Source organism: Chrysochloris asiatica, unplaced genomic scaffold (genome assembly GCF_000296735.1).
Source record: "Chrysochloris asiatica unplaced genomic scaffold, ChrAsi1.0 scaffold00415, whole genome shotgun sequence".
NCBI lineage: Eukaryota > Metazoa > Chordata > Mammalia > Afrosoricida > Chrysochloridae > Chrysochloris > Chrysochloris asiatica.
This window is the reverse complement of record NW_006408933.1, coordinates 1,492,294-1,504,682: the sequence shown is the minus strand read 5'-3', so window position 1 is coordinate 1,504,682 and position 12,389 is coordinate 1,492,294. Positions and strand designations below refer to the sequence as shown.

The following is a 12,389-nucleotide window of genomic DNA, read 5'->3' as shown; positions in this document are numbered from 1 at the left end:
ATAGCAGCAACTGGGAAGATGGTGCAAGACTAGGCAGAGTTTTGTTGTAGTGTATGTGGAGTCACTGAGTCAGAACTGACTTGATAACACCGAATAAAATTGTTTTTGTAAAATGTTTCTACATTGAATGAAAACATTATTCATTACATTATTTGTAATTGAAGAGGACCCGTGTAGCTTTCCCATCTCCAAGTGAAGACCGGTCCTCCACCCTCTTTTCCGTCGGAGGTCAACTACGGCGCAAGAACCCTCTCCTTTAAGCTTGCGCTCCCCGGAAGTGGTAATGCTCTGGCGCCGAACCGGAAGTGGACGCAGCCGGCGGAGGGGTGGCAGCGGCCGGCTGGGAGCTACCTCGCGGGCCGGTGGGCGTCGCTGTCGCGGCCGGCGGCGCCGGTCAGGCTCGGGCTGGGCCCGGCGCGGCCTCGGGGTTGCCCATGGGGCGCGGGGGGTCGGGCCGGTGACGCCGGACGCCCATGGACACCCCTGAGGAGCCGCTGCCGCCGGTGATCTACACCATGGAGAACAAGCCCATCGTCACCTGTGAGTGCCGGTCCGGAACGGGAGCGGGAGGCGGCCTTTGCGCTGGGACCCCGGGCCCCTGGCCCAGTATTCCTGGGCCCCCAGCAGCCTGGTGTGCGCTCTCCGGTGGTGCCGCTTCCTGGAGGTGTGGCCCAAGAGGTGGCTGTGGTTGCGACCTCCGACCCCACAAGGGCTACCTTCGACCCCTCTGGGGTGCCGTCTGACCCTCCAACAGGGCGTTTCGGTGCAGTCTGACAGCGAGCAGACAAAACTCGCCCTGACCCCAGGTGACCTCCGACCCCACCCTGGGTGACCTCCGACAAAGCTCACAGGGGCATATCTATGCAATTTGTCATCTAGCAGGTAAAACCTGTCCTGACCACAGTAGGGACGCGGACGCATGACCAACCCCGAGGACGAGCTGTGGGGACCCAGCCTCGTTCCCAGCCACCGGAGGGGCCCATTCTTTGCCAGAGAGCTGGTCCTCCCCTTACTGTAGAGACACTGTTGTCCCTGGGAAGGTAGTGGCCTCCAGAGTTACACGTATTGACGAATTTTGCATGCGTTTATTATACGGGAAGTCGTAAGCTTGTCTTTATTAAAGTGTTAAATAGTCAGCCGTGCAGATGCAATCTGCTTGGTAAGCTACTTTGATGAGAATGACAGCTCTTAGCGACCGAACGCTGGTTGGGGAGTCAGGAGCCATTATTTCATTTCATCTTCACCGCAGCCCTCTCAGTCAACAGCTGACACAGTTTTACAGCTGAGAAAATCCATTTTACAGGTGAGAAAGCCGAGGCTCTGGGAGATTAGGTGAGCTGTTCCACCATAAACCGTCTAAATTGCAAATCTACGTTCTTGACCATTAGACAGCTGCCTCTTAATTTTGTGTTTGTGTATCGATTTTTCTTCCCCTTTTATGGCCACCTTTAATACGAGGGAGCTTCATACAATTCCATTGTCTTTCAATTCCATTTGCCCACGAACTTTTTTAAGTCCCCTCATAAGCAAACGAACTTTTCCTCTTATGGTTTAAAAGCGTACCTTTAGAATGAAATACTTCTTAAAAACACTGAACTTAAGAAAAGTGTTGAAATCTTGGCTGACATTTTGATGACTTGCACAGGTATTTCAATGTAAGGATTTTTGATCATCCACATGTGATGCTACAGGATAAGCACTGGACTATTAACTGCAAGGTTAGCAGTTCAAATCCATTGGCCACTCCTTGGAAACCTTATACAGGGTCACCATGAGTTGGAAGCGATTTTAGGGCATTTAACAACAACAGTGGTCCAAATCTTTGTAAATGTACATCTTTATAAATGTATGCAGCTTACTTTTTCACATACCCTTGTGTGTTTGTACTCTTTCTATTGCAAATCTGGGCATTAAGATGGTAGGAGCACTCTCCAGCCATTTTGTTTCTTTCTTTCTTTTTTTTTTAATGAATGGCCATGCTTCCTCTTGTCAGATCTCTTGAAAGGTTGTAGATTAAAAGTTTTAAGTTTGTCACTTCATCATTAAAGATAAAATTTCTTAGAGAAATGTGCTATGTCTCTTCTAAATTGGGGCGATTTGAATAGTTCAGTAGCTGGGTATTTTTCCTCAGAATATTTGTCAACTGGCAACTTTAGTTAAGACTGCCCCTTCAGACTGAGAGGACAGAGGTACATAGAAATGGCTGGAGGTGATTTTGAAGTACGTTCTGAATCCCCAGAGCAGATGAAACTCTGCTCTGTGTGGTTCTCAATGGAGATTTCGTTCCCAGTGTCTTCCTGATCATGAAAACATCTCTCTCAAAGTAATGTGTACATTGTGATGTGGAGTATGTAGTGTGTCAGGCATCCACATATCTAATTGTACTTCAGGCCCCCTTACCTTACATCTTAATAGCAGTATGATTCAGTTGGCTCTGTATAAATGCATTTGTGAAGCAAAAGTTCCTGTAGCTCTATTGGATCCAGTCACAGCTGATGGGTAGAATTTATTATCTTAGTAGTAAATATTTGAGACACTAGTTTCATGTGAAGTTTCTCTGTCTCTTTGTCTCCCTCTCTTACACACACATACACACAGATTGACAACTAAGAGATGCCGTTACCTTTCCCAACAGATTTACTAGAATACCATGTAATGTTGTTGTTAGGTGTCTTCAAGTCAATTCTGATGCATAGTGACCCAGTGTGCAACGCAGTGAAACAGCATTATGAGCAAGTGTTGTCTGTATTGATGGTATCGCTGTGTTACAAGGTACAATCTTTCATTCTCTGGATTCTTAGATAAGAAAGTGGCTTCAGTAAACACTCAGAGAAAATTAACTTGAAATATAAAACAACGTGTTTAAAAGTGAAGATCTTTTTGAATTTTTAGAAAGACTGACTTCATAGTTCATACTTGGAATTACATTTTGGTTTATTTGGAGCTGAAGCTTTGATAAACAGTATTGTTCTGGTTTGGACCCCTGGTGTGGCGCTATAGGATCAGCAAGGACGGCGAACCACAGGGTCAGCAGTTCAAATGAAAGTTATCTACAGGGTCGCTATGAGTCAGAACTGACTCAACGGCACATCACCACCACCACTAAAGGAAGAACTAAGTGCATAACATCAACAAATTTTAAAGAGTAAACTAATCTCTGGATGGATTTTTAAAGTAATTTTCCTACAACTAAGGCTAAAACAGTCTTTTGAAATGTTGTTGTTTCAAACCTTCTTGGCTATCTAGTCACTGCTCTCTTATGATATCTGTCTTTTGTTCATTTAAAAATGAAAACAGATTATACTTGTTTTCAAATTTATTTCATAGAGTTTAGAACATTTTGCTTTAGTGAAAGGGTAGCCTGTTTAGACCTTTCTGAGCAGTACAGGTAATCCCCGATTTACCATGGAGTTTCATACCAATGACTGTCTTAAGTCAGCTATGATGTGAATTGGAATACCGGTTTGAGTTTTCATTATTATTTTCTTTCTTATTCAGTATCTTTTAAAATCATATGTTGAACATCTGTGAGTGAACACCTGAGAACAAGATTGGCACGTTATGTGCTGTAACACTGTATGTGGTATTGGTGGTGGTGGTGGTTATATGCCGTGGAGTCAGTTCCGACTCCTAATGACCCATACAGGGTTTCCGAGGCTGTAAATCTTTACGGAAGCAGAAAGCCTCATTTTCTCCTGCGGAACAGCTGGTAGTTTCGAACTGCTGACCCTGAGGTTAGCGGCCCGATTTGTAACCACTATGTTACCAGAGCTTCTTATGTGGTACATATTACTAACTACAAAAATGTATAAAAGGAAAAAAGCCTTTTTCCTGGTGGTGGTGGTGGTGGCTGTGTGCCGTGGAGTTGGTTCTGACTCATAGCGACCCTGTACAGGGTCTCTGAGGCTGTAAATCTTTACAGGAGCAGAATGCCTCATCTTTCTCCCGCGGAACTGCTGGTAGTTTCGAACTGCTGACCTTTCGGTTCGCAGCCCGATTCATAACCACTACGCTACAAGTGCAATTCCTTGTTACTTGAATACATGGTAAATCGGAGATTACCTGTATATAGAATGTAACTAGTTTAGGTAAGGGAGCCCCACTGGGTAGTACAAACAGTGAAATCTCAACTGTTAACAAGAAGGTTGGAGGCTTGAGTCCATTCTAAGATGCCTTGGAAGAAAGGCCTGGCAGTCTACTTCCAAAAAAAAATCAGCCATTGAAAACCCTGTGGAACACAGTTCTACTCCGACATACATGGGGTTGCTGTGAGTTGGAGTCTACACAACAGAAATTGGTGTTGGTCATTTAGGTAAATTTAGGAACTCTTTATATGTGAACCCAAGAAGATTGCAAAAGTCCTAGAATAAGTCTATTAGACTGTTACTTGAAAATTTTGCTGAATTATTTTAATAGTAATAATGGAGCAACTCTGGTAGCGTAGTAGTTACGAATTGGACTGCTAATCTCATGGTCAGCAGTTCGAAACTATCAGTTTTATGGGAGAAAGATGAGAATTTTTGCTCCCGTAAGGATTTACAGCCTCAGAAACCCTGTACAGGGACACTATGAGTTGGAACCCACTCCACTGCATATAACAACAACAACTTAAAAGATTTAATAGACTTTTGTTCATAATCAAAAGTGTCCTAACTTCCTTCCTGACCAGATGTCTCCTGGGAAGATGGACTTGATATCTCATTAGGGGTTTACTTAAAGACACTTTAAAGTTTATAAATACTGAAGAGTGTATCTGAAATGCAAAGGGACTTTGCATGGTGGTTCTCATACTGCCATGAGATTGGATGATGGATTACCTCATTACAGCAATTTGAACACCGATAATATAATTTATTAATCATGAAAAATTCCTAATGACACTGAAACAAATCCAACAGATCCATTTGATCTAAACTTCAGTTTTAGCATAGAACTGACCACAGGGTCAATTCTCTGATTTATAGCAAAGACTTAGGTATTTGATCCAAGGATATGTTAGAAAAGTGTTCCTCTTTCAGCTATTTCATTCAGTGGACACAGTTAATGCCTTTTCATTTATTTGTCATTTCTTTGCTGATTATTTGGGATCATATGCAAAATAGCTCACTCTGTGAACTGTTGTACTTGTGTTTTGTTGTTCTTAGCTGCCCTGACTCAAGGCAACCCCATGCACAGCAGAACAAAATGTTGCCAGTTGTGCCATTTCCATGATTGGTTGTGGATTGTATGCTGTGCTCTGTAGGGGTTTCATTGGCTGTGGTTTGGAAGTAGATCACTAGACCTTGCTTTCTAGTCCATCATAGTCTAGAAGCTCCATTGAAACTTTTCAGCAACATAGCAACATGCAGCCTCTGCGGAGAGACTGAGTGGTGGCTGCTCGTGAGGTACATTGGTGGGAACTGAACTCAGGACTCCTGTGTGGAAGTTGACCATTCTACCACTGAATCGCCAATGCCTTTGTGGATTTGCATAATATTTGAAAATGTCCTCTTGATCCAAATCATCTGTTTTTACCAGTCACGTCTTATATTGCCTATTCATTTATCAGAGTTTCTGTTTGGGGTTCCAGATTTGACATTATAAGCTTGGAAAGAGGGAGTAACAAAAATGAGCAGAACTGTGATGCTGTGCACCTGATTGGGGTTATTGTTTTCTCCTGTATGCTAGAGCTTTAAAATAGACACATTTCAATTTTCAACCAAACCTAGAAATTGTTGTTGTTGTTGTTAAGTGTCGTTGAGTCAGTTCCAACCCATAGTGACCCTGTACAGGGTTTCCGAGGAGCAACTGGTGAACTTGAACCTTGCAGTTTAAACGTTTTTGCAGTCTAGTGCATTAACCCACAATGCCACACCAGGTGTGTGGTATTTGGGATTTAGTCACTTTATCAGTTTCATTACTAGAAAAGTAACATGTATTTGTTTATTTATAACTGATAGGTATATAGTAGACCTTGGCCCATATTAAATTCCTAAGCCAGTAGTGAATTAGTGGTTGAGAAACGAGAGGAAAATGTCTCCTTAGGAACCTTGTTGTTGTTGTTAGGTGCCATCGAGTCAGTACCAACTCATAGTGACGCTGTGTACAACAGAATGGAACGAAACACTGCCTGGTCCTGGGCCAACCTCACAGTTGTTGCCACGTGTGAGCCCATTGATGCTGTCATTTTGCCAATCCATCTTGTTGGTGGTCTTCCTCTTTTTCTCTGACCCTCTCCACCTTACCAAACATGATATCCTTCTCCAGCGACTGATCCCTCCTGACAATATGTCCGAAGTATGAGAGACAAAGTTTGGCCATCCTGGCCTCCAAGGAGCACTCTGGATGCGCTTCTTCCAACACAGATCTGTTTGTTCTTTTGGCAGCCCATGGCACTTTCAATATTCTCCTCCAACACCATAACTCAAAGGCATCAATTCTTCCACGGTCTTCCTTATTCACTGTCCAACTTTCACATGCATATGAGGTTATTGAAAATACCGTGGCTTGGGTCAGGTGCACCTTAGTCCTAAAACTAACATCTTTGCTCTTCAACACTTTAAAAATGTCTTGTGCAGCAGATTTGCCTAATGCACTACGTCGTTTGATTTCTTGACTGCTGCTTCCATGAGTGTTGATGGTTAAGCCAAGAAGAATGAAGTCCTTGACAACTTCAATTTTTTTTTCCGTTGATAAGAATGTTTATTGGTCCAGTGGTGAGGATTTTTGTTTTCTTTACATTGAGATGCAATCCATACCAATGGCTGTGATGTTTGATCTTCTTCAGTAAGTATTTTAAGTCCTCTTCACTTTCAGCAAGCAAGGTTATATCATCTGTACATCGCAGGTTGTTAATGAGTCTTCCTCCAATCCTGATGCCACATTTTTCTTCATATAACCCAGCTTCTCGGATTATTTGCTCAGCATACAGGTTGAACAAGTATGGTAAAAATACAACACTGTCACACACGTTTCTTAATTTTAAACCATTCAGTGTTCTGATGTTCTTTTTGAACAGCTGCCTCTTGGTCCATGTACAGATTCCTCATGAGCACAATTAAGTGTTCCAGAATACTTGTACTTCACAATGTTGTCCATAGCTTGTCATGATCCACACTTTTGAAAGCCTTTGTGTAGTCAATAAAGGACAGGTAAACATCTTTCTGATATTCTCTGCTTTAAGCCAGGATCCATTGGACATCAGCATATGCCTCGTTCCACGTCCTCTACTGAATCTGGCTTGTACCTCTGAAAGTCCTCTGTCCATGTGTGTGCTTGCAGCTGTTTCTCTATTACCTTTAGTAAAACTTTACTTGCATGGGATATCAATGATGTTGTCCTGTGATTTCCGCATTCCGTTGGGTCACCTCTCTTTGGAATGGGCACAAATATGGATCTTTTCCAATTAGTTGGCCAGATAGTTGTCTTCCAAATTTCTTGGCAGAGATGAGTGTGTGCCTCCAGTGCCGCCTCACTTTCTCACATAACCCACTATGCTACCAGGGCTCCTTTGATCCCATATGTTGTTAAGTGCCATTGAGTCCGTTCTGACTCATAGTGATCCTGTATAGGGTTTTTGAGGAGCAGCTGGTGGGTTTGAACTGCTGACCTTGTGGTTCACGGCCCAGTCCTGATCTGACAGCGCCGTACCAGGAACCCACTGAGCCCATATAGATCTTAAAAGAGCAGAATGCTCAAGGCCCACCTAAACTGTTGTTTGGTTGAGGATGGTGAAGTTGGTCATCTTTTAGTGGATATACAAGTGACCAGCATAAGAATTTTTGTGCTAAAAAAGCTCTTGCCATTTCACAGAGTGCCTTCATTATGAATGAAGGGGTAAGTGTGCTAGCCTCTAGAGAGCTGTTGGCTCTACTTCTACCCAGAAGCCTCAGGCCTAAGCTTCACCCTCAGGCAGGGGTGAGGTGGGGTGGGGAGTGGATGCACTACCCTTACAGGGCCCCAAACCCATCTCTTTCTGTATTAGCCTGTTCTTTAGTCTTATTTACCTCAGAAGTTTCTCTTTATGTCTTACTTTTCATTCTTTCCTCCCTCCCTTTAGGCCTGATCAACAGGTTAAGTGTTGGGCTGATAACTGCAAGGTTGTCAGTTCAGCTCCACAGTTGCTCCATGGAGAAAGATGAGGCTGGCTGTTCCTGTAAATATAAAAAACCAAAGATTGTCTGATAGGGGTATTATGAGTTGGATTGACTTTATGACAGTGAGTTTGGTTTTTTAGGTTAGTATCTGCTCTTAACGTGCAGTTTAAATACATGCACAATATTTTGGTATTTGAGAATAATTGGTATCCAACTTGAAAATCCATGGCCTTAGACATATTCTTGACTCCTCTTATATATCTGATGTTCAGTTCATCAGCAAATACTGTTTTATTTACCTTTGAAATATATCTAGAAACCGGTCACTTCCCCCCACCTTTATGGCTATTCCCCGAGATCCAAGCCGCCATGACCATATCCCCTGAGATCACTGCAGAGACCTTCCAGCTGGGCTCCCTGCTTTCCTCAGTAGCCTTCTGAAGAATGTTCTCTACAGAGGTAAGGGTCAGCCTTCACAACCACATCACAGCAGATCATTGTTCTGCTTAGGGCCCTTCACTGGCTAACACCACTCAGTGGGCCATGTTTCTCCTCATGTCTGCATGCTGAGTTTCCTCCCCGCATTGTTGTTAAATGCTGTTGAGTGGATTCCAACTCATAGTGACCCTCTGTAGAGTTTCCAATGAGTGACTGGTGGATTTGATCTGCGGACCTTGCAGTTAGCTGTCCAGCCCTATTCTATAGTACCACCCATTAGCCTGCTGCCCTCCTTCCCAGTCTTTTCAAATGCTACCCTATCTCAAGGCCGCCTCTGGCTACCTCCAACACCCAACTCATTGTTTGGGATCCCATTGATTCTATTCTTCTTGGTTTAGAAGGCTCTGACATAAATACTTTTATTTTCTTTGTTTGTTGTCTCCACCCACCCCCAACCCATGCTGCTCACAAACTAGAGTATAAGATTCATAATTGCAGGAACTAGATCTGTTTTGTTCACTGCTATGTCCCTGACACCTAGAACAATGCTTAGCTCATGGTATGTTCTCAGTAAATATTTGTTGATTGAATTAAGTAATTGAGTAAGCATTCCTCTAAGAGAAAAGTTGTGTTAGTTGTTATTTAATGCTCCCAACCATGAGAAACTTTGATGGCAAAAATTATTTTCTTTAAATACATATTTTTATCAAAATAAGACAGCTTTGTCGAAAATGCTTGAAGAATTTAAATCCTGATCCATCAGACTGTAGTATTTTAATATTAGCATTCTTTGGACTTTTTGAATTGAGAAAACACATGTTAGTCCATTAAAAGATAGCATGGTGTTGTGGGGTTAATGTGCTGCACTGCAAAGTCGGTTCGAACTCCAATGTTGGCTATTCAAGCTCACCAGCTGCTTCTCGGAAACCCTATAAAGGGTTGCTATGAGGCCCTATAAAGGGTTGCTATGAGAACCGACTCAACGGCACTTAATAGCAACAAGCTAAACTGGAGTCCTGGTGGGCACTGTGGGTTAACATGCTGGACCTCAGGGTCGGCAGTTCAAACTCAGCAGCTGCTTCTCGGAAACCCTATACAGAGTTATCATGAGTTGTAATTGACTCAAAGGCACGTAACAACAACAACAATAAGCTAAACTGTATGCTAATGCCCATATTTTTAAAAGGTGTTTCTGAGGTATGTTCAGATAGGATACCTTTACCACAAGTTGATAGGAATTTAATTATGATTAAACCAAGGCATTCTTGGGTTCCTGGATTGGCTTCTGAGATGGGACATTTATGATTGAAGATGAACTCAACTGGTCATTGGATGTCTTGAAAGCAGATATACTTTCTTTTTTTTTTTTTTTCAACAGCATTTAGCAACTTTATTCAAGGGAATAAATGCTCAGAGGGATTTTTCACAGCTTGAGACCCACAAAGTGGCATTCCTCAAAACTAGTCAGAAGTGGCTCACGTTTAATCCTGATATGGACCCCCTTTTCTTCCTAGCCAAGGCATTTTTCACATAATATGTTGCATAAGCTCTAAAGAATGAACTTCTGGAGACATTTTCCCAGAGCAAGGTTATTCCTTCCCTACTGTCTGCTATATCCAATGTCTTACCATCTTCTTTAGATTCTTCTACTAAACTATCTTTTTTTTTTTTTTTTTTAATTAAATGTTTTTATTTTGCATTGAGTGAAAGTTTACAGGGCACATCATCAGCTTCACATTCAACCATTCATATAGCTTGTTTCATTACATTGATTATTATCCCCGCTATATATCATCAGTTTACAGTGTTTCTCTCTATCCTCTTTAGCTTTTTTTTTTGGATGTGGGGGGACTTGGCTTATTGGAATTTACAGTCTCGGCTTTTAGGGGAGGTTTTTACATTTGTCTGTGGATATCCAGGGCTCACGTATGAGATTACTAACAAGCATTACTGAATAATCAGATGAGGGACAGTTTGTTATGTCTACTAGGTAGCTAGAGTCTGATCCTCAGAGCCTATGGTTTGGATGGTCAACAACGCTTGGGCCCACAGGGGCTTGGCCTCCTGACCGGGTCTGTGCTGTCTGCATCTGAGTCCTCCTTTTTTATTGATTGTTTAAGGGACGCTGCCTGTCTTAGGTGGTCAGTGCGAATTCCTCAGTCTTACCAGTCATTGAGACTCATTGCAGCATGGCAATGTCTCTGTCCCAAGTAGCCGAGGTTCCACGTGATCCTTACCCGTCTCTGGCCACACGTCCAGCATAAACAGCCGCCATCCGAGGAAGGCAGGGAGGGAGGAGATCAGCTGGGGACCCCATGCGCCCGACGTTGCCGGCCCACCACCTGCTCTAAGGTGACCAAGCAGGATCACTATGCTGAGGTTCAATCAAGTTCTTAGGGGATCTTACTCTCTAGCATGGGTAGCAAATTAGTAGCCACTCAGTGTTCACTTTGAGAATTACTTATATCATAAATTTGAGCATGTAGCTGATGAATATCCCCAGACAAGTGTATATTGTTCCACAACCTCCTAAAATGCTGTTGGATTAAGTTCCAATTGATTTCTGGGTTACTGAAAGATAACACAAATCTACTTATACCTTGAGTAACCTTAGCTGGGAGTGTAGTCTGGATATATTGGGTCTTATTTCAAAGCAGATATACTTTCAATTTTTCAAAACTAAACTCTAAACCTTAAAATCTATAAATAAAGCAAGAATACATTTTTATTATAAAGAATAAGAAGTAGAAGTGGAACTGCTTTGTCAAAAAGTAGGAGTCCTTTAGATTATGAAAGCCACTTCCAAATCACCCTGTGTAAGCTCTACCAATTTAGGCTCTACTACACTGTTGTTGTTGTGAAGTGCTGTTGAGTCAGTTCTGACTCTTAGTGACCCGCTAGGGTTTCAGAGCAGCGACTGGTGAGCTTCAGCTATTGACCTTACAGTTCAAAGCGACTCTGCAGTCTGGCACATTAACTTATAGTGCCTCACCAGGACTCCTCTACTGCATTATAGAGGATTAATCTTTTACATTTCTTGTTTTTTTGAGTTAGTTCAGACTTATAACAATCCTGTATAGGGTTTTCCAAGGAGCTGCTGGTAGGTTTGAACTGCCGAGTTTGCAGTTAGCAGTCCAGTGATTATCTTATAGTACCACACCAATCTTATAGATGGAAAAAAAAACTATTAGGATTTTTAAAAAGAATAGCTTTACTGAGCTTTAATATATGCATGAGGGTAAGTTTAAATATATGTATCTCCTAGGGTTCCAGTTCATACATGCATGGGTTTATTCCAAACAAAGCATGTGTAAACACGTCACTGTAATTAGTGGATGGCTGCAAAGAGCTTCTCTCTGCAGTATACTTGTTTTAGTCTTGTTATGTGCTCTCGAATCATTTCCGACTTAGCAACCTTATGTACAAAAGAAGGAAACACAGCCTGATGTGGTGCCACCCTCACAGTTGTTGTTATGTTTGAGCCCATTGTTTCAGCCACTGTGTCAGTTCATCTACTTGATGGGTCTAAAGTTTTTCACTGACCTTCTACTTTAGTGGTTACGAATTGGGCTGCGAACTGCAAGGTCAGCAGTTTGAAACTACCAGCTACTCTGTGGGAGAAAGATGAGGCTTTCTGCTCCCGTAAAGATTTATAGCCTCGGAAACCCTGTTCAGGGTCACTATAGGTCGGAACCGACTCCACAGCACTTAACAACAACAACTACGGTACTAATCATGATGTCCCTTAATACGGACTGGCCCCTCCTGGTAACATGTCCAAAGCATATGAGACTAAGTCTTGCCATACTAATTTTTCAGGAGCATTCTGAGTGTGGACTCCTGGTGTGGAGCTGTAGAATCAGTACTGGACTGCGA

General features: G+C 42.5%; 1 protein-coding gene across 1 annotated transcript in view; it reads left to right on the top strand.

Moving 5' to 3' along the window:
• Nucleotides 1–325: 325 nt before the first annotated feature.
• TRAPPC10 (trafficking protein particle complex 10) overlaps nt 326–12,389 on the top strand; it is a 119,565-nt gene continuing 107,501 nt past the window's right edge. Inside the window, exon 1 of the mRNA XM_006876786.1 lies at nt 326–540. Within this exon, the coding sequence (XP_006876848.1) occupies nt 474–540 (67 nt within the window). The 5' untranslated portion in view covers nt 326–473. The remainder of the gene's footprint in view (nt 541–12,389) is intronic.